This window comes from Tiliqua scincoides, chromosome 5 (genome assembly GCF_035046505.1).
Source record: "Tiliqua scincoides isolate rTilSci1 chromosome 5, rTilSci1.hap2, whole genome shotgun sequence".
Taxonomy (NCBI): Eukaryota; Metazoa; Chordata; class Lepidosauria; order Squamata; family Scincidae; genus Tiliqua; species Tiliqua scincoides.
In genome coordinates this window covers 125,584,432-125,610,718 of record NC_089825.1, presented here as the reverse complement: position 1 = coordinate 125,610,718, position 26,287 = coordinate 125,584,432, and the positions used below count along the sequence as shown (strand labels likewise).

Sequence of the window (26,287 nt, the reverse complement as noted above, 5' to 3'; positions counted from 1 at the left end):
GATACACAGAGCTACAGTAACCCGCCCTGCGTAGCACTGCAGACATGACCCAAAGTAGGTTTAGGTTTCACTTAAGACATAAGCAGGGGCAAATTTTGGAAAATAAAAGATTGTTGGCTGGGCAGGCCTGCTGTTTCCGGTGCATGGCATTTCACAATTGCAGCAGGACTTTTTCCCAGTTGCTGCAGTTCTGGAAATGTTAGAGCTGCCAACCCTAAAGATTCTTTTTCTCAACAGGGATACCATGTTGGAAATTCCTGAAGGCCCTGTTAAATCTCCAGGATTGCTTCCTGCAAACAGTCTAGGCCAATCCTAGAGAGCTGGCAATCCTACTTCTGGGCAGGCCAGATAGTCAGATCTGCAGGATGTAGAATGGGCATGCTGGATTGGACTGCACCATTTCAAACTAAATTGGGGGTATTTGTTCATGCTTTGCTATGTTGAAAACACCCTGCAGATAGAAAATCAGCCCAGCAGACAAATGTCTAGGCCAGAAACATATTCCTTGATCTGTAATCTTCTGTTTGCAGGGAGTTCTTAAAATATGTATATGGGAAGGTAGTAAAATTGGTATTGCCCACTTCTGTCACCTAAGTATTCTAACAGCACAAGCCTATGAGTCCCTATTCAAAAGTCCTATTAAGTTCATTGGGACTTGCTCCCATGTAAGTGTGTATAGGACTGCAGCCTAAGATCACATTTCCACATCATTCTGCTGCACGTGTAGAAGGTAGGGCTATATCAGCAGCAGTTCTGAATCCTGCTTCATTGTCCATTCAAAACACCTTCCCCAGGCCAGTTTCTGAATTAGGCTGTTTCTCCAAGTTCAGGAGCACTCACAGCCTAGAAACAGGGACTCAAGATTGAGCAAAATTGAATTAAATGGAGGGTTCAATCCTAACCAACTTTCCAGCACAGGGTACATGCTGCATCCTGAGGTGGGGAGGCAGCCATTTGTTTGTTCCCTCCCTTTCTTTGGTGCTGCATCAATATGGGAAAGTTGGATAGGATTGGGACCTAATAAAACTTGTAATTGGAGGAAGAATGAAAATCAAAAGTAGGACAACAGAAAGATGTGGGGCAGGGAAGATGAAGGAAGAGAAAGACAATTGAAGTTTTGTTTTGGAATCAAATTCAAGCTGGTTTTATTGCCATGTTTTCCTGAAAAGTAGCCTGATGAGAATTGTCCTGTCCTCAGGGGGCTGAGAATTGGCCAGAGGCACAGGGAGAAAGGCACAAGGAAAGGGCATGTGAAAAGCAGGGAGGAAAGAAACAAGAAGAGGAAAGAGAAGGGAAGGAAAACAAACATGAAAGTAAGCACAGCATGACAAGGAGAAAAGGAAAGGAGGTTAGTTTGTTCTAAGTTTTCCCCTGCTAAGTAAGAAAGCAAAGTGAAAAGAGATAAATCAGTGAGATAATCAAGGGCATAACAAGACCTCCTGAAGACCTGAGGTTTGAAATAAGGGGCACATTCCCTTATAACCCAGGAACTAGCATCCATTCTGGCTAAAGGAGGGAATTGCAGGTGGAAACAGCCAGGGAAGATGCCCTTGTGCTGACAGGCCAGATCAGGTGGTGCTTGCCTGAGTCTTTTCAATTCTGGCTCAGGTGTGCTCCCTGGTCTGAGCCACAAGGACACTTTGCTTTTGTTACCTGTAAGGCCCCTTTGTGTCTCAACTTGTCCCCTCCCTAGCTTCCAGTTGTCAGTGGAAATCTCAATCAACTGTAATCAGTAGTGTTTGGTTTTGTTTTATTTTACTCTGTGGCTGCAACCCTGCAAGAAATACTGTATCTAGTAAAAGGTTATGCAATCTGGCTTCCAATCTCAGCTGAGCCACCAGCTCATTAGGTGGTCTTGTACAGGCCTGCTTTGGCCTAAGCACCCCCTCTGCAAAATGAGAACTAGTTGTATTTTTATTTTTAATTGTACACTGCCTTAAACATAGGAAAGGTGGTATACAAATTCTTTAAATAAATTAACTATTCATGACACTGCTCAGGGCTATTATGTGGATGAAAAGGGTTAGAAGCTGCAGTATTCAAAAATTCAACCATTCTTTAAGCAAGAAAGAATTTGGGTTTTGGCAAAAACCAAACCCTTTAAACAGGATCCAAGGCCTCTGAAATGAGCCCAAAGGAGTGTGTTGCACACACTCAATTCTTTTCAAACAGCAGCCCTGCATGTGACACTTTTTGACACTGAAGGAAGTTTCAAACCAGTTTGTGATGGGGGAGGTAACATGGCAGCAGGGGGTCAACCATTTCCTTGGTTAATGCGAACTCCTCGTTCAAAGTTATTCAGCTCTTTGGCGCTCAGACCCTTATTATTGATGTAGATTCAATCCAAACATAAGATCTGCACAATAAACATAGAAAACCAACTGAAATGGTGGTTAGTTTTTCATAGGGCAGGGGTGGGAGAGGACTTGTACTGAGTACATCATTGGTCTGCCACACTTAACTTTTGTTTATTAAATGGTGGTGGGAGAGGGAGCTTTGGATTGTGACTGCAGCTGCGGGGAAGGGAGCTTGTACTGGTCTGATAAATAGCAACTGGGGGGGCAGGCTTAACTACTCAATGTATAGCATGGCTGGGACAATGAACCACTTGTTGAAGCCACTTGTGAACCCAAAGTACCCACCCAAAGAGGTCATCTAGACCTGCCTAATCTGGCTGTATTTGGTGAATTTGATCAGTGGTTCCCAAACTAGGGATTGTGACCCAAATAAGGGCCACATGGGTGTTCTTGAGGGGCACAGGAAGGTCTTTTTAATCATCATTATTATTAACATGTACCACCACCGTGGGTCACCAGACTGAGAGAAAAACTGTGTTTAGAGTTAAGGTCAAAAAAAGTGGGAGACACTGATTCTCGGTGAGAACACCCAGCAGGATTAGCATACAGAGCAACACAAAGGGACATACCACTTTAGGCAGCAGGTGAGAAAATGCCTTCTTTGAATGATCTGCCAATACGTAACAAATTAAATGTTCTCTGCATGTAACAGACCCTGCCACCAAAACTAGCTCATCAGGCAAGCTGGTCAAAGCTCATCCCCTTTTCTGGGCCAGTTTTCTACTTGTAGCTAGCAGGGGGGTAGTGGTTTTTTTTTCCCCCCACAAGGTGATCTTTACAGAATATGAGCTCCCACTTGCAATCTGAAGTGGTGTAGTCCATACCGCCATCTCAGAGTTCTTCACATGGTTGCATGCGGTCACCATGTCCTAGCATGTGTTCAGTTTCAGCACACCCAGGATGGTGACTCAGATTTGGCCTATAGGTGCAGCAGAACAAGTGGGACAATTCTGATAGGAACTGGACTAAATCACTTCAGACAGAAAGGAGAGAAGAAGAAGAAGATTTGAGTGTCTGCCTAAGGTTAAAAAAAGCTGAACTTGCTGCAAACCAAATATTAGCATATCAGGTAGAAAGGCTATAGCCTAACCTTCTCTGCAGTGCCAGTCTTTTACTTGCAAGGCATGGCTTAATATAATAGAGCATTCGTTAGTGCAATTCTACACCTTCGGTTTGAAGTGGTATAGTCATTTCTACTAGCTCAGGACTCTTTCACCTATCCTGCTGCATGTACAAGACACTCTAAAAGCAAGCACACTGCAAGACACTCTAAAAGGACACTTTGAGGCAAGGTTGAAGTGTGGCTATCACTTTAGTTTTCTGAAAACGTGCACCATGAGCTATTCTCAGAAATCTGGAAGATGCTAACCTCAGTACAATATATTAATTTTCTCCCACCTTAAAAACATAATGCATGGGGCACTGAGCTCACACAAAAGAAAAACAAAATAAAACTTTTGAAAAAACCAAAAGAAAAGTTTATAAGAAAATATATCTAGAAACCATAAAATAGAGCCCATTAAAAATGAAACAATAAAAAACCCAACATTTTTATTTGCAACTTTTTTTTTTGGAAAGCAAAATAAAACCACTGGGGGTGGGGGAGGGAGAAGAGATTAAGAAACAGGCTTAAGACCAAAACACATTTTTTTGATTTTTTTTTATATAGCAAACAGTTATTGTACAATAATAGAACCCCTGAAATTGAGATTGGAACCTGGTCTCACACCCGAGCAATCCCACAGGGCCGGGATGGGGGTGTACAGGTTGAACACTGCAAAAAAGACACGTTGCTCCAAAAACGTGTTTTTGTTTTTTGCTTTCTCCCCCCTTACTGTCTTTGTCACAATGGATAGGTGGTGGTGGAGTGCAGGAGGAGGAATAAAGTGGGCATATGTGCGATTAAATTGTAGCCAAAGGATGAGAACAGGGTGTGGGGAGGGAGAATATAGCTTTGGTCCGCTAAATTTGGGGGGTGTGCACATGCGAGTGTCCAAGCAATGTTCCATGGTATAAGTGGGGAGGGGGGAAGACAGGTAGAAATCCTTTGGAACACCTTTTATGGAAGGGCTGCATCTGTAGGGCAAGGACTTGTAGGGGTGGGCGTATGCTCAGTGTTGGGGGGTGACATTTCACCATGTTCTTCTACTTTTCCAGGAGCAATCTGTTTGGGTTTGAGAGGCAGCTGCCTGTGTACTGATGTGAGTGCATGCCTTTTGAGTGACTGGGTTCGAAATATCAAGGGGGGAGTGGAAGGGGGGGATCATCACTTGTGACCATCTCTGTTCAAAGCAAATGTCTAGCTGTAGATACCTCTTTATGGTGGTCTAGCTGGCTTCCCTGCCCTTCCCACCCCCACCCCCCCAATCCACATTCCCCAAAAGCAGCAGTCTGTAACACACACCCTTAGATGATATTCTCAAATTTCTTCACAATTTCTTTTAAACCTGAGGTATTTTTCTTTTTCAATAGTTAAAATATCCATTAAAAACAAAAAAATTGAAATAAAAATCCTAAGATATGTTTGAAACAGCACCTCCTTGCCCATCAACACCCTTGAAAGAAAGCTAAGAATGGGGTCACCATGGCACAGGGAGAGTGACCCCCCTCCTTTTATATTACCCTTTTGAGTCCCGTCCCCCCCATAAAGCACAAAGATTCATAGATGGCCATTTCTTAGTGGTCTCCTTTGGCAGGAGAAGAAATTGTGATTAGAGGCTTGAAGCCAACCAGGAAGGGCTGCTAGATGGCACATGCTTAACCTCCTTTTTTGCACTTTTTGTGTAGACATTTCTAGGGGGAGGTACTAAATCAAGGGAAGGGAGAAAGTCATACAGTACATATTCATACCACCTGTGCCAGAAAGGGAGTTGCATTTTAAGGGAGGAGGTCTGTTTATCGTCTCCCCCTCCATGAATGCAGAATACTGAGCGCCCCCCACCTCCATCATATAGCTCCCTCCCACACTTCTGGGCTTACCTGCCACCCCTAATCTTTAATACTCTTTTCTTAGGAGCTTCTAATGAATGACAAAGGAAGGAGGAACCTCTTACATGAAAACACATTCCAGAAAGGGGGAAGAAAATCAAATACCTTGGCCCTCTTTGGCTAATGGAGTGAGAGGGAAGGACTTTTTTTTAATCAGACAAATGAAAAAATAAAATAAACCAACAACAAAACAGAACCAATTTTCTTAAAACAATAAAAAGCACCCAACAGAACCTTAAAAAAAAAAACACCGAGAAACCTCGCCTCCGATTCCACAACCTATCGCTGCGTTTTTTCAAGTAATGCTTTAGTAATAAAATGAACGTTCAAGTATATATTAAAAAAAGTTATGGTTACCAATTTTAAAATCCATCTCAGCCCACCACCGCCACCCTTCCCAATGCGCATGGCAGAGGTGATGCACTTGTGCCCTGTGAAAATTCAGATCAAGACATCTGGAGGTCGGGTGAGCAGGAAAGCCGAGAAGGGAGGGGTGGGACTCTGGGAAACCTTTATAACAAGACAGAGATGGTGGGGGGGGGGGGCTCCATAAAGGATGAAAGCCAACCCACCTCCCTTTTCTTGCCAGCCCTCTCCTCAATACTAACAGAGTCCCATCCCTGCCTCCTCTAGTGAGTCAATAAGAAAGCAAAAGAGGGGGAGGTGGAGAAAGAGGAACTATAATGGTCGGAGCAAGATCAAATCATTGGGCAGAGCTGGACATCTTTAGGAGGGCACCATCCCTCCTGGGACGGCGTGGGCTGGAGGGAGGAGTGTTCACCATGTCACCCCCACCTCCACTTGGAAGGAGCAAAATGACCGATAACAGGCACGTCTTCGATCTGGAACATTCTTTTTGCACCTTTTTCTACAGTATTTCTCTCCCCTTTAAAAACAAAACACAAAGAAACAGGGAGGGAGTTCAAGTCTGAATCTGTGGGTGATGGGCAACCAGAATTAAGACAAGGCCTGGCCTTACCAAGCCCAATGCATGGAGCGCTGTGGAGGAGAAATGCAGCTCTCTGCTTATTTCCCCTGCTTTCAAAAAGTGGTTATTAAAGCTTATGGACCAAAAAAGGAAGGGAGGGGGCGGGGGCAGAGTTGACTGCATTTCCTCCTGGGATGGGGTTAAGAAAAGAATGTACAGTGAGACATCATCACCCTGCTCCAGCAACCCCTCCCAGCCCAGAGAGATGCTTCTCAGCCATGGGAGAGGAAGAGTTTGGTTGAGTGGGGTGGAGTTTGGTAGACAGCACTGGCCCAACCACACATCCTTTGGGGGAGAGGCAACAGAGGAAGCAAGCTGTAGGATGAAAGGAAGAAGAGGAAATTTCTGGGAAGAGCAAACATTCTAGTAGGACAACTTCCAAGCAGAAGGGTTCAAGTCCTGCTAGCTCTCAGGACTGGAACTGTAGGTAGGGAACGGAGAAAGAATGTGAGGGGTGGAGGGGGAAGCACAAGGAGGTGAATGAAGGCATGGCATGCATGTACATGCACTGGTGCATAAGTCTGCTGTTCAATGTGGCAACTTTTCTACTGTCTTGGTATCATCAGCACCTAAAGTATTCCAACTCATGGTTCCTCTCATATGGCTGAAGGATTTGGACATGGCGCTCACAGTACAGGTTAAGAACTTTGTGCAAGAAAGGGTCCTCGGAGCAGTTCTCCACATGTAGCAGAAAGGAATGGTGGAGTATTGATTGAGATGGGGCAGCCCATTCTGACTGCAGGTGTGGAGGGGGCATATCACATTCTCATACACAAAAAATTCTCCCTTCACATCTGAGCTGAGTTACTGGAAAACAAAAACCACCTATAAAAGAGTCTTGTGTCACCTTAGAGACTAACAGACTCAGTGCAACATGTGTCTTCTGCACCAATTGTGTCATTCTCTAGGACACAAAAACTGATGCAACAACAAATTGTTAAGATGACACAAGGCACTGTTTTCTCTGAAACAGCAAAACTAGTACACCAAGGGAAAAAGATTGCAGCTCAGCCCTTTACTTTTGAGGTGCTGGCTTTCAAATTTGCATGGCATATTTTCACATAGATCAGGCATTTAAAAATGTGGTTTTCTGCATTCTTCTGAAGTAGTACATTCTGTTTTCTCACCTCAGGACTCAGGACTACCATTTCATTCTGCTGCATGAGTAAAACAAAATCAGTTGAAGGATTCTGGACTGTACCACGTCAAACTGCAGTGTACACACACACACACACACACACACACACACAGAGTGGAGGCTATATTTTTAGAAGCCCTTACACACAGGGAGAAAGGCTAAGCATTGCTCTCTCCCAAATATGCCCATTTACCACATGCAAAGAGCTTTCAACGCGCTTCACAAAATATAATCTTAGTATACTCTTTTCCTTAATTTAGAGTTTGTGTTTTCACTTACTGCTGTTGAATAGTATATGTAGATAGGCAATTACATTTTTAAACATAAAATATTTCAAATAGTGTGCAAGTATACACACAATCCTTCTTAAAACTTCTCTCTGTGGTGCACAAAATTTTGTTTTTCAGGTACAAGGGGCTTTCTACATGGGTATGCACCCAAAAGTGTGTGATATTGCCTTACCTCACTCCTCCCCTGAATTAGTACAGTCCAGAATTCTGCTCCTCCAAGTCCAGCCAGGACCTCAATTCTAGAATGATTTTCACTTCTCAGAAGTAGTGCACCCTGCTGCTGAACTGGAGGCCCAAGGCAGTTTACAGAGATGTACAAGGCTGCAGTTCTGCTCATGGTGAACAAGATGCTCCCTGGCCTTGAGACTAATCCACAGAGGAAAGCAAGGTGGATCTTTACATACAAACCTGCTTTTGGAGTGTACTCATACAACACTGCATGTACAAGGTAGGCTTCTGAATGTATAGAAAATACATGGAAAAAGTGTGAAAAGATGCAAGGGGGGGGGTAGGGACCAAGGACAAGAGATCATGCATGAACTTGGAACATCTCTTGGGGAGCAGGAGGCTTATCTGTGCATGTAGTTTCCGTGTGTATGCAGGTTGCGTGTGTAAACAATACAGCAGCAGAGACAGTGTACATACAGATTGCAGTGTGTGCGTCTTAAAGATTTTGGTGTCCAGGTGCAACCTGTGCATGGGTTAGGCACACGTGTTGAGATTCTGGGATGGGCATGTCCTCAAGATGAGCACCTGCACACACAGATCAGCTGTGGCAGGGGAAAAAAAAGAGAAGTAAACATGTAAGGAAGTCTGCAGAAGTCTCTGTGCATGCAGCAGGGGCGGGGGAGGCTGCGTGTATGCAATGAGCACACCTTTGGGGCACCCACAGAGCAGAATGTGTGTGTATGTGCCAACTCAAAGTCTACACGCTGCAATGGCAGTAGGAGGGTGGACGGAATTTCAGCGGGCGTGTAGTGAGGCGGGGCAAGGGGAATATAAGTATCAGCTGCCTGGATCCCCACCCCCTTAAAACCACGCTGAAAATGAACAACTGAAGGAGGACAGTAGGGAAAGGAGGAATGAAAGGGAAAGACAGGCAGGCACACACACACGCTCAAAATCATAAAGGCAGCATGTGGGGGACAGATGAGGTTGGAGTGCACATTTGTGTTGGGAAGGAGGTGAGGAAAAATAATCTGACACGATACAATAAGCTGCCTTCCTCCTGAGCCAGCATGTCAAGGCTGAGCATCTCCCCTTCCCCCCCACCCCGGCCCCGAAAGGATGGTACCAGCCGTGGCACAGAATGATGAGAGAGGAAGGGACAACGCAGTGCATGGTGGGAGGAACACACCTTTCCCAGCATCATAAAGCAACAAGGCTACCCCAGGCCCCACTTACTCCGTGGCTCTGTCCTGGAATGAGGGAATGGAGCAAGAGGTGGCCTGCCCCCTAGCAGGCCAGATGGGGGGAGCACAACCCTCCACCCTCTTTGCTGCACACATTGAGGGGGTGGAGACGCCACTCCGGTTCAGTGCATGGCTTTAAGTAAAAAAGTTCGTGTCTGGACGTCTGATTGGTGAGGCCGAGTCTCCCCGTGCCTCCACCCCCAGGGCGGGTATTAGCTGTCCTTCAGCAGTAATTTCTCCTCGGGGCAACGGAAAGGAGGCCCAGGGGGTGCTGAGCCAGAGGCAGGGGGGACAGAGGTGCTGTTGGAGACAGAGTCCTCAGCAAAGCGGACACAGGCCTCCGGTGTGACGTGGTGGCAGGCGCGCAGATCAATGCGAGAGAGGCGCAGGCAGCGGCGGAAAAGGGGTAGACACTGATCCGTCAGCCGGTTACACCCTATGGGGGAAAAACATTTGTTCAAAGGCCTTTCTGTTTTGGAAGGCAACAACAGCTCACTTCATAAGGCCCTATTGTGGGATGGGGCACCTCAAGACCAGAGCATTTGGGATGGGGCCTTCTTCTTCCAACAAGCAATGGAGGATTTACAAGATCACTGTCTCGACATGAACAAAGCAAAAGGTAAATCTTTAGATCTCGTGAATGTCAAGAAGTTTGAAAACATGGATTCTAAAGACTAAAAAAAAATCAAAAGAGAACTTGGACTAAAATTTTCCATGTCAAAGAGCCATTAAAAATGTATCTCGAATGTAGGTTAAAATTATAGCACGTATAAGAACATTTGCGTTGGCTTATGCTATGTATGCCAGACATATCTTTAATCAGCTTAAGATTCCCTTTTCCTAGGAAATCCTCTGAAATTTATTTCAGAGATGGGGGAGGTGATAGATGAGACCATTCAGAGAACTTGCAGTTGCCCTATATAACTAAAATGCCCAGGATTCTTTGGGAGAGACCATAAGACACTGCTATAGAACTAATACATGCTTGTAGGGTTGACATGTTCTGTATGGTTTTCTGGCAAGCATTTGTGTTCTCCTGAATATGGGCAGAAGTTCTTGCTTTATTCAACAGCACCACCTGGAAGTGCTGAGATGGGGATAAAAAACATCAGAACAGAACTGAATGTTCTGCAAGGAACTTTTGTTGACTTGGATAGACGGGGGGAGGGGAAGAGGAGAAGTCTTCTGAAAATGCTGCAGCCACTTATTAGGTCACTCTGCACTGCACCCAGAAGCAGCTTCTTTCAAAGACCCTTCCGCTGGTTCATTTCCAAAGAGGAAACTGCTTGCTTCTTTTTGCCCTCATTCAGAGATCTCATCCTGAACCCAAACCAGAGTAACAGCAGGGGCAGGAAGCTATACTTCCTGTCTGGAAAAGGAAGGAACAAGAGGGGGAAAATGGTCCTCAACAGCACTGGGGCAAGATCATGCTGGTGGTGATAAGTGGCAAACTTGAGGAAGGGAACAAAATGATCTATCCACAATGAATAATATAGAACAGTGGTTCCCAAACTGGTGGCTGTGACTCGATTTTTGGTGGGTTGCGAAACCGATAAGGAAAGTGTATTGATCTGTATAGAAACTGAAATGGAGCAGCACATGCATATTTACTTATGAATAGGCAACCATGCCTTGGCTCTTATCAAAGGCCAGGTAAAGGGGAATGCAACAGCACCAGAATCATCCCAGTTTAGTGAATATGGAGCCCAACAAATGCTCCAGAAGGCACCCCCACCATTTGTAAAAAAGATAAAAATAGAGGCCTGAGCGACTAGTAAAGTGAAACTTTTTTTTTTTTGGTAAAGCTAAGTGGATCCCAATAGAATGACACTTTAAAAAGTGCATCCTGGTGCTAAAAAGTTTGGGACCACTAATATAAAATAAGCCCCTTGTTTTCTTAATATTCCCTGCAACCTTTAAATCTGGTCAGTGCTAGAAATAGTAAAGGGAAGGTGTAATTAATGCCTTGTTTTTCTCCCTATTTTATGCTATTTTTTGGACACTTTTAACTCTCCAGGAGCTCCTGCACAGGTTCAGCAGTCTTACAGCTATTGGAAAATCATTCTGTGTCTTTGTTTGGAAACTTTATTATTCTATACTCATGTTCTGGATGTGGGCTGGAGTCCTACTTCCTGCTTGGGGTAGTGATAAGCCTGCCTTGTCCACCGGGCAGCAAACCTGTCTGTCCAGGTAAAAGGGATGGGATGGAGAAAACAAATGGCTCTACTCCTCCAATCAGGAAACTTGATGACATCATCAAATCTTGGTTATTTACGCACCAGGAAATTCTGCATGCTCCACCAGGTTCTGCCTGTGATATCTGATGCTGATTTGTAGGAGGCACATCCACTTACTCTCTAAGAAGTGCAGGGACCAGGATTCCTTAGACAATGCAAATAACTAACTATAGGGACGGTAAGCCCTGCTAGAACCTCAGGGAGTTTTTAATTTGCTCAGTTTGCCTTGTTTCATTCCAGTCAGCCTGCAAACTCACTGGTTAGCAATGCAAAGTGTGTGGTGGTGATGGTGAGGATTGTGGGCTTTGATCTTGCATAGCATCTCTGCTCCATCTCCTGGGTATTCAGGCATTTTCCATCAGCCTGCTTGTATTTTTACTGCCCACTTCACTTTCCCTATTGCAGTGATTCTCTAACTTTTTAGTTCTGGGATGCACTTTTTGGAATGACTGTCAGTACCCACTGGAAGTGATGTCATTAACTCAGAAGTGACAACACCAAGCAGGAAAATTTTTAACACCCCCCCCCCAATAAAACAAATCAAATTAAATTTAAGTAAATTAAAAGTTTACAATAGGTATAAGTTTAAAAATTTATTTAAAATAAAAAGAACCCTCCTAACTCCCCCTCCCAAGCAGTTACTGATCTTTTTTTTTAAAACATTCTCCAACATCCCAAAAACTGCAATCCTATCCACACTTACACAGGAATAAGCACTATTGACCATCATTGTTAAAAGAATATACATAGTAGTCTATGAAAAGTCTAGAACTGTCACATTTCCCCAAATGCAGTCACATACGATGGTAGCATCAAATCAATATATTAAAAATAAAATACACATTGAAATGATTGGGAACCCACCTGAAATTGGCCCATGACCCACAGTTTGAGAAACACTGCCCTACTGTATTTAATTTCTTTTCTTTAGGACATTTAATAAACTAGACATTTTGACTCTATGTCTGCCTAGTCCACGTTCACAAATACCTCAGTGGGTTGTCATGTTTCTTCACCTTGCAACTAACTACTATGGGCTGTGGGCTTGATTTTTAACAAGAACCCCTGGGGTTCAGTGCTCTCGTGGGTGGGTTTCTTTTTCCACCTGCAGCCCCCTCTCAACAAGTCTATGTAGCCTGTGGTGGTGGCAACAATTAAAAACTACCAAGGTTCCCCCCATTCAGTTACTGATCCAGTAAAGGGATCCGAAAAGGAACAAGAAGGAGTGCATGCAACCACTAGCTGCTACTCTCCTTGGTCAGCCTGCCTTCTTCTGGGTCCTCCTCCCTGACAGAAGAAAACCCTCATCCAGTAGCTTACTGTTGGTCAGAAGACAGACTAGCTGAGGAATACATAGATAGCATGAGTTTCAAAGAAGCTGCAGCAGGAATGGTAAATGGCGAAGATCAAAGGCCAAAGGGCAACAGCAAGAGGGATGGGACTGAGAAGTCCATTCAAGAAGAATTCCCCCACTCACCGGCAAGGTTGAGCTCAGCAAGGGTCTCTCGGAGTGGTGAGTTAGCAGCGGTCAGCAGGTTAACAGACTGGTCACCCACGTGGTTGCAGTGGCTCAGGTCCAGTTTGGCAAGCTGGGGGGTGTGCCGGATCACCAGGCGCAACGATGAGTCAGTGATATCCAGCCCAGAGAGCCTCAGCTCAGAGACATTCTGGAGCCGGCCCCGACTGTCAGTCTGGCCTGGACGGCAGGGAAAAGAGACACATGGATGACCCAAGGCTGGCCTGTTCATCTAGCATGTTGAACAGACTACTTCAGGCAGCAGATTTTAACTGCCATTTCGTAAAAACAGAACAGTACTGATGTAACAGTGTAGGATTGTAAAAGTGTGCCTTGTAATACTATATTATAAAGCCACTTGTGACCAAGGAGAAAGAGGGACAGTACATCTAAGGTGGCACAACAGAGTACACTTTTTAAGACCCATCAGGAAGCAAACACCGGGACAATCTGTCAACTGTGCATTCCTTGGGACTCCTTAATTGAACGACTGTGTTAAGTGTCATGCACATTAAAAGCTATGAACACGAAGAAGAACTGGAAAGCAGGATTCCAGGTAGATGAGGCAGGAAACCACAGTAATTTCAGCTCAGCATCAGTGTTATGTGCGCTCTGGAAAAAAATATCCTGGCCCGAGAAGCAGCAAACTGCTCAGCCCTTTGTGGTACAGAAAGCAGCTCCACAATTCCAGGAAGAATTAAAAACAACTTCAGTACAATTTTTGCACCATCCAAATACAGCTATTTATAAAGAACAGAGCCTTCTTACAGGACATCATGAACCAATGACAGCCTTCTGCTCACTGATTCAAGCAAATCTGGTTGTTTTAACTCTCAAGCCGTTTCTGCCCAACACTGCATATACGCAACAGGGATCAAATGTGTACACCTGCGAGTTGGGCAGAAATGGGTTAAGCTACCTTATATCTAAGGCTGTTTAGGATGTCTTTCCTCCATTTTTGCTGTCTATTCTCAGGTGGAAAAAGGTGGGCGCCATTTCAGAAATTTTAAGCAGGAAGACAAAAGATTTGTGGAGAGTTTACTGCTAGTCGGCAGAAGCTGTGCGTTTTGTTCTTTTAAATGGTTTTGTTCCATCGTTCCTCTGGCAGAGGTGAAGTTCTTCTGGGCAGCTAGTTCTCACCAGTTGCCATGATTATTCCCTGGGAATGGGGTAGTTTAAAAAAAAATTTATGAGGATGAAAAACACAGCTGCTAACAACCAGGGAAAGCTGCCCTGTTTGCAGAAATTGGGCCAAGGGGTTGTTTGAAAGCTGTTTGCAGAAATTTTCATGCCCTCGTCCTGTCCAAAACAGTTCCCAATTCTGCACCCCTCTGATTTCAAGTAACACCCAAATTCAATACCAAAAGTTATTCTCATATCAGCACTACTGGAAGCCCCAAGGGGCAAATCATCAAGCTTAGGCAGATACCTCCTCAACTCTATGAGTTGACAGGCCTTTGATTGTTTCCTCTGGGCATTGGAGCTTTATTTAAAAGATTTCTATCCTGCCTTTCTTATGCAGAGCAAATGCTCAAGGCAGCTTACAATTCAAGAACTAAAAATATACAATATATAAAACAATAAATAAAATCATAAGGGCAACAACAAATTGGAGGAGGGCAACAATTTACAACCAAAGCACTGCTGTAGAGACAAAAGGGACAGACGACAACATGTCACCCAAATACATGGATCACTTTAAGCCGATGAGTCAAAGCAGCAGCCTCTAGGAGCCAAGCCTGCACAACACAGAGCCCATCTATCCAAACATGGACCACTAGTCATGTACTGTGGCCTACCAGGCATTTGACAATATGTCCACCTCTGCAGTCCTAGGCAAGTGGCAAAATCAAGGAGATTGGTCCCTGGCAAGGAGCCATACACAGCTGCTGATGTGTTGGGCCTGATGGGTCACCACTGGTTCTGTAATTCTGTCTGAATAGCAGCACTCTCAAGGCCAGGAAAGGCAACTGTTCCAGACAACAGTGACTTTCAAGAGGAGTAAGGGCTGGGAAGGTGGAATAGATCAGCCCTCCTCCTGGCATGCCTGCTCAGGGCAGAGAGCAAGGCTCCAGGCACAAGCACAAGGGGCTATGCAGCAGTAACCCAGGCCTCCCCTTGACCAAACAGCGTTGAGAAAGTGGCTGAAAAGTGCAAAACACTGTGCAACGATCTGTCATGTCTCAGAGGAATCAGGGCAGGAGGACAACGCTTACTAGGTCACTCTTGCTGTTCACATTCAGCCTGGGAGGGGACTGCACCCAGTGCAAAGCCTTCCCCAAGCCTCCCTCTGCTGCACCACTCTACCTGGCTTGGTATCTGTGGCAGGCAGCAGCAGCTCGCGGAGGTGAGAGTCCTTGACATCCTCAATCCAACGCAAATCCAAGAGGCGCAGGGAGGGGAAATTGGCTGTGCTGAGCGCCGACACAGAGCACCAAGAGCAGCCCGTCAGAATGAGCTCCTTGAGGCCTGTGCAGATAAAAGGTCAACACACAGTGAGGGAGAGAACCTCAGATACTCACTGCTCCCCCCGTTTCTCAAGGATGCACTTCATGCCCCCATCTCCCAGGAAAATCTTTCTTCCCCAGGAACCCTGAGCTTGGGAATTCTGCTCAGACCACCCCCACTTTCTGCAGAATGCCGTGCCTGCACTAAGTGCCAACACAGCCATCTCCGACTCAGACAACTGTAACTTGGGGAGCATGCATACCTTGTAGCCTGTTGAGAAGCCACATGAGTTGCTTCTTCGAAATGTTGGTCCAGCTCAGGTCCAGACTGGCTGGTTGCCGGCGGATGATACCACTCAACATGGAGGGGGTGATGGATTTTCGACGGCTCAGGTCAATGTGCGTCCAGAGCCGCTTGTCACAGCACCTGGGCGGGAATGGAGAGAGGGTGAAGACAGGCAAAAGGGAGAACAGTAGTTTAGGCCAGCAAGTGTGGGAAAAAGTATTCATAAGTAAGGCTGAAAGGATATCCCAGTATGTCAAGTACAACATCTATTCAGAATGTGTTCTGAGGTTCCCTGAAGTAGGGCTCTTGTGCCATTAACAAAATTCCAATCATATAAATTTTAGCCTTTGACAAATAAAAATAAATTAAATCTGCTTAAGTTAGAACATGCCAAGTATGATAATTCTGAAGAAAAGGTGGCTACACCCTGTGTTCTCAGATGGTGCATGTATGTCACACACATGCTTTCAATAATCCACAGCAGGTGAAACCAAAATCTTTTTGCCCTGAAGATGAGGGATTAAAATGCATGAAGCATTTTGTATTCCCCAATAAAATCTTCCCACTATGAGCAACTGCTGTTTGTTGTTTTGTTTTGTTTTTAACTTTCAGGTTCTCCTTGGTGGCATCACTCCTTTTCTGTTCTATCACATCAGATGCCTTCTAAGACAGCCTTCCCTTGTCTCAGGAAAGGCTGGGAATGTTTTTTTCCAAAATGTTTCTTAACACCTCCTATTAAAAATATTTTAATACTTAAACATGTTAGGACTTAACATGATTTTAAATGATGTGCTACCCAATGAATCAGAAATGCCTTCCTAGTCTACTAAAAAGTTTTTTAATCAATTAGTCCACCTATTCATTGATTCGGGGTCACAACCTGACCCACAGACCTGCCATGAATTCCTCTATCACAGTGATTTTCAACCTTTTTCATCTCATGGCACACTAACAAGGCTCTAAAACTGGCAAGGCAAACCCCGCGGCTGGTGGGAGACTCAAATCCCTCAATGGCCCTACTAATAAATGATCCTCACCCAAACTCCTGCAGCACACTTGCAGACCACTAGCAGCACACCAATGTACCACAGCACATAGCTGTTCTATCAGAGTAGAAAGTTACTTAAAGGTAGACAAATGTCCCAAAAAGAAAGCTTGTCCATCACTACTAACTGTCTTCAGGAAGATGTCAGCGGACACACACTTACTACAGGCAGGTCAAACAGAGGCTTAAGATGGCCATGACTAAGTGCCATTGAACTTAATAGGACTAACTTTTTCCATTGATTTCGCAGTGGTGTGTAGGCAGGATTCAGCCATGAAAAGATGACCACCTCCGGTGGAAGACCACCCAAATAGAGAACCAAATCCATTACTGTCTTGTAGCTTTGAAAACTCATTTAAGCATTTGAATGGGGAAATATTACAGGATATCATGCAAAGGGACCCTTTCTTCCTTAGCAGTGGGAATGGCCCAGGGTTTGAAACATTTTGTAGTACTCTATTTGTGATGTTTCTATTAATACTGAGCATTTGTGCAATGTATTCAAAGTAAAGTACATGTATTAACTTGCAAATATAACAACAGCTCTGTAAGGGAAGTTTTATGAACCCTCTATTGCAGCTGGGGAAGGCTGAAGCTGAGTGGGAGAGGTTTGCCCAAGATCAGCAAGTGAAAATACATGGCAGAGACATGAACCAAGGAAGCCCCAATTTGTGGCTGTCTCTTAGCTGCTGTGCTACACCAGCTCTCCAGCTTCAAAAGGTGTCTCCTAAAAGCCCCTGCCACTTTCCAGGACTGTGAACATAGTCTGATATTTTAAAAAGATCCAAGATCTCAGGCATGATCTTTCCCAAACCTACTACCTAAAATTCTTCTGACCAGCAATTGGTCCTGGAACCTTGGGGACATCCACTAAAATTGAGTGTTGGGAGAGTTAGAACAGACAAAAGAAAATATTTCTTTACTCAGCGTGTGGTTGGTCTGTGAAACTCCTTGCCACAGGATGTGGTGATGGCATCTAGCCTGGATGCCTTTAAAAGGGGATTGGACAAGTTTCTGGAGGAAAAATCCATTACGGGGTACAAGCCATGATGTGTATGCACAACCTCCTGATTTTAGAAATGGGTTATGTCAGAATGCCAGATGCAAGGGAGGGCACCAGGATGAGGTCTCTTGTTATCTGGTGTGCTCCCTGGGGCATTTAGTGGGCCGCTGTGAGATACAGGAAGCTGGAGTAGATGGGCCTATGGCCTGATCCAGTGGGGCTGTTCTTATGTTCTTGTGCTCACAAAGCCTGGGCTCTGCCATGGAGCCACTCCTCCCCCCAGTAATCATTTTAAGCAGTCAAAACACTGCATCAGTTTATGCACAGAAAAACTCTGCAATCAGTATCCATTATGAAAATGTGCATATCTCTGGCCTTGCTTGTTTCATAATTCTGCTTGTTTTGATGAGGAGGGGCAAAATCACTTTATACAGCACTGACAAAGGAAGCTGCCTACTCAGTTGCTGTTCCTGGCTGCAGACTGATGCACCGGACAAGGTCCCAAGATGCTCAAGGAGTTGTGCTTAAGGCTTGGAGGGACAGGGACAGAAAGGATGGATTCAGCAGAGCAGGTGTTTCGTGCATCGGCCAAGAGGAAGTAAAACAAGGGAGATGGCAAGGTAACAGAGGAAACCACCTTTGTGTTGCTGCTGTTACAATCACAAATAATTCGTGTGCATGAGGGTTGTCACACAGGGGACTCTAGGGTGGTGGCTGCCTCCACATAACAAGTCATATGTGAATAGCAGGTCACCCTAGAGAACTGTGAAGGATTGAGGGGAGGAGATAACCCCCTACCCATATGTGTAGTGAGCTGCTCTGAGCTAAAAGCTCACCAAGAGGAGACAGCAGTGACCCCAGGGAGAAATTTCAATGTGACAGCTGTCTGCATTTCACCCCAGCTTAAGAATCCCCATGCAGGAGGAGCTGCAGCTCAGTGGCAGAGCACAGGTGCCATCCCCAGCAGCTCCAAACAGGGCAGGCAAAGATCCCTGGTGAGCCACTGCCAGTCAGCACAGACCATATGCGAGTAAGAACAAAACACTGAGCAATCCATTACGGGGTACAAGCCATGATGTGTATGCGCAACCTCCTGATTTTAGAAATGGGCTATGTCAGAATGCCAGATGCAAGGGAGGGCACCAGGATGCAGGTCTCTTGTTACCTGGTCTGCTCCCTGGGGCATTTGGTGGGCCGCTGTGAGATACAGGAAGCTGGACTAGATGGGCCTATGGCCTGATCCAGTGGGGCTGTTCTTATGTTCTTAAGACGGACCAACCATCGGATGCAGAAGGAGGCCACTTCACATAGGATTTCCCCACCACCTCAACACCAACTGAGCTTCTTACAACTGAGCTGAATGTTCAAAGCACAGTGTAGACCAGGGTCTCCAAACTTTTCAACGCGAGGGCCACATATGATATTTTATACATTTTTGCAGGCCAAGAAAAAAATCAGTTTTATAAATAGATGAATAAGTTTTACTGGGAACTTTTTTGTAATCAGCATGATATGATTCAGAGTAAAAGAGAAATGTGACAATTACAATGAACTAACGCCAGGCTTAAACTGAGAACAGATATATGTTGGCATCCTTCAGTCTCGGAAGACTATGGTATCGCGCTCTGAATGGTGGTTCTGGAACAGAGTGTCCTCTCCAGTGCGCGAAGCCTGGGTAAAGTAGATATGGAGGATAGACTGTTACCCATGCAGCAAATTCCCCCTCTCCACGTTGCTGAAATGGTCCAATGGAAAGGCAGAAGCCAATACGGTTGGTTCCAGGGGCTTTGCAGGAGTTGCCAGAACATGACTGTGTTCAGCCATGAACTGCCTCAGGGACTCCGGCTCCGGATTTTGCCTCGAGGTTGACTCCTGAAGCCTTTTCAATAACTGGATGTAGCCACAAGGCAGTGGAGGTTTGGGGTGAGAGTTTTCCTTCTCTCAGATGAGCTGCCTTCCCAGGCTATCAAGTCCCATCTACCTGGTGGCTGTTTAGTAGCCTCTTACAACAAGTACAGTCAAACTGAGGGCCTATTCTTATCCCCAGCCCCCAGGGGATAAGCCCAGCTCCTCCTGCATAGGGATTCTTAAGCTGGGATGAAATGCAGAACAGATATATAATGAGCAAAAATATCAAACAGTGTCAAATGCTTTGATTAAAAAAAATAAGTTGCTGCGGGCTGGAAAAAGTCTTGTGGCAGGCCAGATGTGGCCCCTGGGCAATAGTTTGGAGGCCCTGGCATAGACAGTTGTACAAGAGAAGGGAATAGAAGACCATCATTAACCACCACCCCCCAGCCTGCATTCCCAGATCCAGTGAAGACCATCACTCCTTTAGCTTCACATTCATCCTTCAGTATCCTCTTTGTCAAAATCTAGATCACATACTTCTTTGGCTGCTTGTACTACTTTCCAAAATGCCACGTACAATCTTTCCAAAAAACAATTCCCAACATTTGATCACCAGTCAGTCTTCATCGTGACTCTGATATTCAGGCTAGTACTAGAGTACAGGCTGGTCTTCGTATCCGCGGGGGTTCCGTTCCAAGCCCTCCCCTGTGGATGAAACTGCAAATATGGGGGAACGCTATATTAATAATGCCCCCATTACATTACCTTGGTGTTCCTTGCTTTAAATGTTCTTAAACAAAGCAACGTGACATGGAGTCAACCAACCTACATGCTACAAAGAGATTAACAGAAAGTAGAAACTGTCCTGCTTCCTGTTAGTCACCCTCTAGCATGCAGGCTGCTTGCCTGCATATCGTGTTGCTTTAAGCAAGTTTAAAACAAGGAACACCCGGGCTTCCAGCAGGACTACACAAAAAATAAGGCAATGTAATTGGAGTGTAGGGCCCCCCAGATCCAAGGACAACTGGATCTGTGGATAAGGGAGCCTGCCTGTCTGGGGAACCTGCATTCAAATCCTGGCTCAGCTTGAGTGACCAGGTACACTGTATCCTACCTCAGAGTTGTTCTGAAGATAAAAGATTTGTGGGAGAGTCCTTGAGTGCAACCTTTCACTTTTGTCCATATAAACTAATGGCAACCATTCACTCATAACAAGGTAAAGCAGGGCCCTGCACTTGGGAAAACATGGCCTCCTCTCTGGATATGAAGGGGGAGGGTGACCTCAGGTGGAAGATCACAAACATGCATACACAGAAACACATAGCACAAGTCTGCCATGTACAACCGCTCACTCCACAACATAGCACAAGGTCAGGCATTTTGTTAGTACAATCAAACTCATTCATCCCTTGCTGTGTGCACAACTCATCGTTTTTGTTCTGCTGTTGTCTTCCTTCAGAGATTTTTCTGCTCAAAGTGAATCAAGAAGCAGCCAAACTGTGGAACATGCCCTGGCCTCAGGTGCCCACAGAGCAAAATGGCTGTGGAGAGCTTAAGCCAGAGACTTGGCCTAATGCATAATGCAGGGGTGCAGATTGGGGAGCAACCCCCAGGAGGATACCATTACATTAGACCTCCCTACATTCAGGGGGCCTCCGGCACCTCCCAAAAGGGCCTCCCCTGTGCTCCTCCAGGGCACCAGGCCACCTCCCTGGGGAAGCCTGCAGCTGCATCACTCACCAACGGCTCCACGTCCGGCACACCCTCATGCAGACGCACAGCTCCCGATAGCTGAGGTATTGGAAGACAGCTAGCCAAACATCCCGCTGCATGATGTGGTCAGAGCCGCTGTCCAAGGGCAGGGATTCGGGCTCAGGGCTGTCAGGGGGAGGTCGGACCACGTGCCTCTCCAGCTGCAGCAGGGGCTTGGGAGGGGAGGGCACTAGAGGCCAGTTGAGAAATTGAGTCCGGGCCACCATGCGGAGCCCTGTCTGCCCAGCAGGCCGGCCCGCCTTACGCCCACCCGCCTGCTGCTTGGCCCGCTCACTCCCCCTGCTAGATGGACGGTGATTGTTCTCCTTCTCCTGAGAGTTCCCCCGAGCTTTTGGCTGCTTGCCATTGCGGGCCGTCTCTGAACTGCCATTGCGCCGCCCTCCCTCCTCTTCCTCCTCCTCCTCCTCTTCCTCCTCCTCCTCACTGGCACTGAAGCCCAGGGCAGCCAGGCGCTGGGAGCGGGTGGCTGGAGATGCAGCTCGGCTCGATACGCCTCCGCTGGAGCCATCAGAGCCCCGGGAGTCTGTGTCAGAGTCCGAGTCCGAGCTGGAGCTGGAGCTGCTGCTGTTCTTAACCCGCTCCAGCATCTGGCACATCTGCTTGAACCGCTCCAGCTTCTCCCGCTGATGGGACTTGTCCGACTGGGCTGAGGGCTCCAAGGGGCCTGGAGGAACCTTCGGCTTCTGGTGGGAAAGGAAGGAGTTGTGGTTAAAAGGTGCTTACTCTGGAATACCCTCCCTTATGCCTGCTACCTGTATGACCTGACAACAGTTATTCAGGCCTTGACTGTGTCCAAATCAGATGAGCACAAAGCATTATACATGGGACCTCATGCAAAGAGCATCAAGGTTCCTTTCACTGGCCTGGCAAGGACCAGTATGATATTGTAACTAAACAAAAGTACATAAACCTCAGGCCATCACATATTTGTCCCAAACTTCCTCTAGTGCAGTGGTTCCCAAACTGTGGGTCGGGACTCACCAGTGGGTCGTGACTGACAAGCTGATAGCTGACACAAAATGTAATGAACCCTATGGAAACTGAAAAAGAGGAGCACATGCATGTTTACCCATGAGTAGATGACCATGCATGCTTCAGTTTGAAGGGCATGTCAAGGGGAATACAACTGCCCAAGAACTGTCCCAATCCGATGAACATAGTCCACAACAAACTCTCCAGAAGGAAGTCCGAAAGCGACAAGGAAAATGTATTCAGCCTTGTGGGAAGTGAAACAGAGCCACACATGCGCGTTTACTCATGAGTGTACTCAGATGCACCTCAGTCCAAGACAAGAGGTGGGCAAACCCTGGCCCTAGGGGTCCCCCACTCACTCTGGCCTGCAGGGATCTCTCAGCCTCCATTGAGCCTCTGGCCTGTCAGAGACTGTTGGAGTCTGCGCTGGCCCACAACTGGCAGTCATGACCGCCAGACACGAGCTGTGGGCTGAATTAGAGCAAGGCCTTTTATAGTCTCCATGTTTTCTGCTTTTCCCTGGACATTATTTTAACTCCCTCCAATGGCCTCTGAACAACTTATGTCTCCATGTGTATAAATAAGCTCAGTAAAATTCATTTATTCATATAAGTTCCATCTCTAATGTATAAATTTATGTAAATTTATTCAAATTTGAAATGTAAATTAATTCTTTTTTTCCTGGCCTCTGACACAATGTCAGAAAGATGTGGCCCTCCTGCCAAAATGTTTGCCCACCTCTGGTCCAAGGTGGGCAAAAGGCCTTTTTCAAAAGGCCATCTTAATGGTTCCAATTTGATGAAAGTGGAGCTCAACAATGCTCCAAAAGGCGGCCTCCCATCCCCCCACCATTGTAAAAAGGATAAAAGAATCTTGAGCAGCTGATGAAGTGAAAAAAGGACTCATAAAGCTAGGTGGGTTCCAATACAGATTCATTTTAAAAAGTGGGTCCAATTACTAAAAAGTTTGGTAACCACTGCTTTAGTGTGTCATTTTAGGTGGGTCAAGGAACCATCTTTGCATGTCAGATGCATAAAGCATGCAATAATCCTAATAGTTCAGAAACTTCAGGCGGTTCAGAACACAGCAGCTCAGCTATCAGTTGGGACAGGCTGAACAAGGGACATCATGTCAGTGTTAAAGAGAACTTTACTGGCTGCCTGTATGTTTCTGGAAGCAATTCCAAGTGCTGGTTTTGGCCTGAGTATCTGAAAAATTGCTCACTACCACATGAACCTGCCCGACCTGTTAAATCCATTGACAGAGGCGCGGTTCCAAGTGCTCCTGCCTTTGGAGGAAAGAAAGGAGGCCTTCAGGGACACAACCTTTTTGGTAGTGGTGTTTCCTTCATGGAACTCTCTTCCCATATCAAATCAGCAGGTAGCTACTTTTTCAGAAGTTTGCACCATTTAGGGTGCAATCCTAACCTCTTATGTCAGTGCTTTCCAGCACTGACATAAGGGCAATGAAGCTTCGAGGTAAGGGAACAAACATTCCCTTACTTTGAGGAGGCCTCCGTGAGTGACACCCAACTGCAGGATGCAGCACATGTCCCATTGGCACTGCTATGCCAGTGCTGGAAAGCGCTGACATAAGGGGTTAGGATTGCACCCTTAGTTGTATTGTAACTGAACACCGTTTTCTACAGCTCTCCCAAAGTGTTTTAGTTCTTTGTTTCAAATGATGGTTTATAGGATGACTTCGACCAGTGTTTCTCACGGTTTGTCCTCCACCATACCACTTCACATGGTTCATGTATTTGAAGTACCACCAGAAGTAACTGGCGATGACATCACCAGTTATTGTGATTTGGGAAGCCAGATGTGATGCGAAAAACATCAGTAAGAGGCTCAGGGAGCATGGGAGGGCTTTTTGAAGTGCAGAAAAGCATGATTAGGAGGTCTGCCCGCCAAGCCTCCTACTGCTGTTTATTGCATCGTGTTCCTGGTCTCACTGCCAGACAGCAGGTGTCCGGGGTCTTGTGAGTACCACCAGACACCACCTCAGGTACCACTGGTGGTACTTGTACAACTGGTTGAGAAACACCGACTTAGACTCTATGGTCAAAAGATCGAATGCCCTTTTTTTTTTTTTGGTATTTTTTTGTTTTAAATCAGTTTCTTAGATGCTCCCCAAAAGCCAAGTCACAACATCTGCTAAAAGTAACATGCAACTTTTAAAAACCAGCAGCCAGGCGTGAGACACCACAAGGGTTCAGGGTCAGTATTTGCAAGAACCTTTTATGTTCTGACCACACTGCAACTGCCTTGAAGCTTTGGGATATGGCGAGCAGTGAATCAAATAAACGTCAAAGGATCACAAAATCATGCTGTTCTTATGCAACGTAACAATGCCAAATAGCTCTGGTTGAAAGAGTCATCTCCAAAAAATGGCTAGCACTGCAAACATTTCATTAGATGATTACAGCCCCACCTGGTGGTTAAAACTTAGAATTACCAAAGAACATGAGAAAGACATCATTTAGGACAGTGATTCCACTGTGAGATACAGGAAGTTGGACTAGATGGGCCTATGGCCTGATCCAGCAGGGCTGTTCTTATTCTTTTTAGCACCGGGGTCCAATTTTTAAATGACCATCTGTCTGGGTCATCCCCCTGCCTGAGGGGGGACATGATTGAGACATACAAAATTATGCAGGGGATGGACAGAGTGAATAGAGAGATGCTCTTTACACTCTCACATAACACCAGAACCAGGGGACATCCACTAAAATTGAGTGTTGGGAGAGTTAAAACAGGCAAAAGAAAATATTTCTTTACTCAGCGTGTCGTTGGTCTGTGGAACTCCTTGCCACAGGATGTGGTGATGGCGTCTGGCCTGGACGCCTTTAAAAGGGGATTGGACAAGTTTCTGGAGGAAAAATCCATTACGGGTTACAAGCCATGATGGGTATGTGCAACCTCCTGATTTTAGAAATGGGCTACGTCAGAATGCCAATGCAAGGGAAGGCACCAGAATGAGGTCTCTTGTTATCTGGTGTGCTCCCTGGGGCATTTGGCGGGCCGCTGTGAGAGACAGGAAGCTGGACTAGATGGGCTTATGGCCTGATCCAGTGGGGCTGTTCTTATGTTCACTGGAAGTTATGTCATGGCTGGAAGTGACATCATCAAGCAAATTAAAATAAATTATAATTAAAGTAAAACAAATAAATAAGGGGAGATGAGATGGGGAAGCCAGCCCTGTTCCACCAAGTCAATTCTCTCTGTAGCCCGTCTACAATAACCTTAACTTTCCCCTCCCCAAAAATATCACTAGGATTTTCAGTCCTTATTACTGTCAGGACTCACCTAGCTTTACAAGTCTAAAAAGGAAAAAAAATTCACCCGCTCAAGTCTCAGTTTTTATTCTTTTCATGGAGGGGCTGCCTTCTGGAGCATTTGTTGAGCTCCACTATCATCAAATTGAGACCATTATGCTAGCCTTGCATTCCCCTTTGCCCAGGCATGTTTGCTTATTCACGAGTAAATGCAACTGCGTAGCTTAGTTTTGCTTTCCATAGGGCTCAATACATTTGTCAGCTTGGAGGGAGGGACTTCCTTCTCAAGTGTTTTTCAGGGGCTGTGTTAATTGGATCAGGACCATTCCGGTAGTGCTGGATTCCCCTTGGCCTGTCCTTTCCAATGGATTAAGGCACAGTCGCCTATTCATGAGTAAACATGCCATGTGGCTCAGTTTCACTTTCCATAGCACTCCATGCATTTTCCTTCTCAGCTATCTGCTAGTCAGCTTCAGCTTCGTGACCCACCAACAAAGAGGTTGTGACCTATCAAGTGGGTCACAACCAACACTTTGAGAAATCCTGGTTCAGGATACATCTATATATACACACACACACACACACACACCCCTCTCTGATTTCGTTGCTAGGATGGTTTCTTGACAAGAATTTGGGAAATGGTGGCACGTACAACTGCTTGCCAAAAGTCAACAGTCTTGATCAGGGGTGTCCAAAGTTTTTGGCAG

General features: G+C 45.8%; 1 protein-coding gene across 2 annotated transcripts in view; it reads right to left on the bottom strand.

Moving 5' to 3' along the window:
• Positions 1 to 3,925: 3,925 nt before the first annotated feature.
• FBXL19 (F-box and leucine rich repeat protein 19) overlaps positions 3,926 to 26,287 on the bottom strand; it is a 36,638-nt gene continuing 14,276 nt past the window's right edge. For both annotated transcript variants that reach the window (XM_066631093.1, XM_066631094.1), the window contains 5 exons: positions 21,299 to 22,014; positions 15,637 to 15,800; positions 15,234 to 15,395; positions 12,888 to 13,106; positions 3,926 to 9,609 (listed from right to left, as the gene is read on the bottom strand). In XM_066631093.1, coding sequence (XP_066487190.1) covers positions 9,386 to 9,609; positions 12,888 to 13,106; positions 15,234 to 15,395; positions 15,637 to 15,800; positions 21,299 to 22,014 — 1,485 coding nt within the window. In that variant the 3' untranslated portion in view covers positions 3,926 to 9,385. The remainder of the gene's footprint in view (positions 9,610 to 12,887; positions 13,107 to 15,233; positions 15,396 to 15,636; positions 15,801 to 21,298; positions 22,015 to 26,287) is intronic.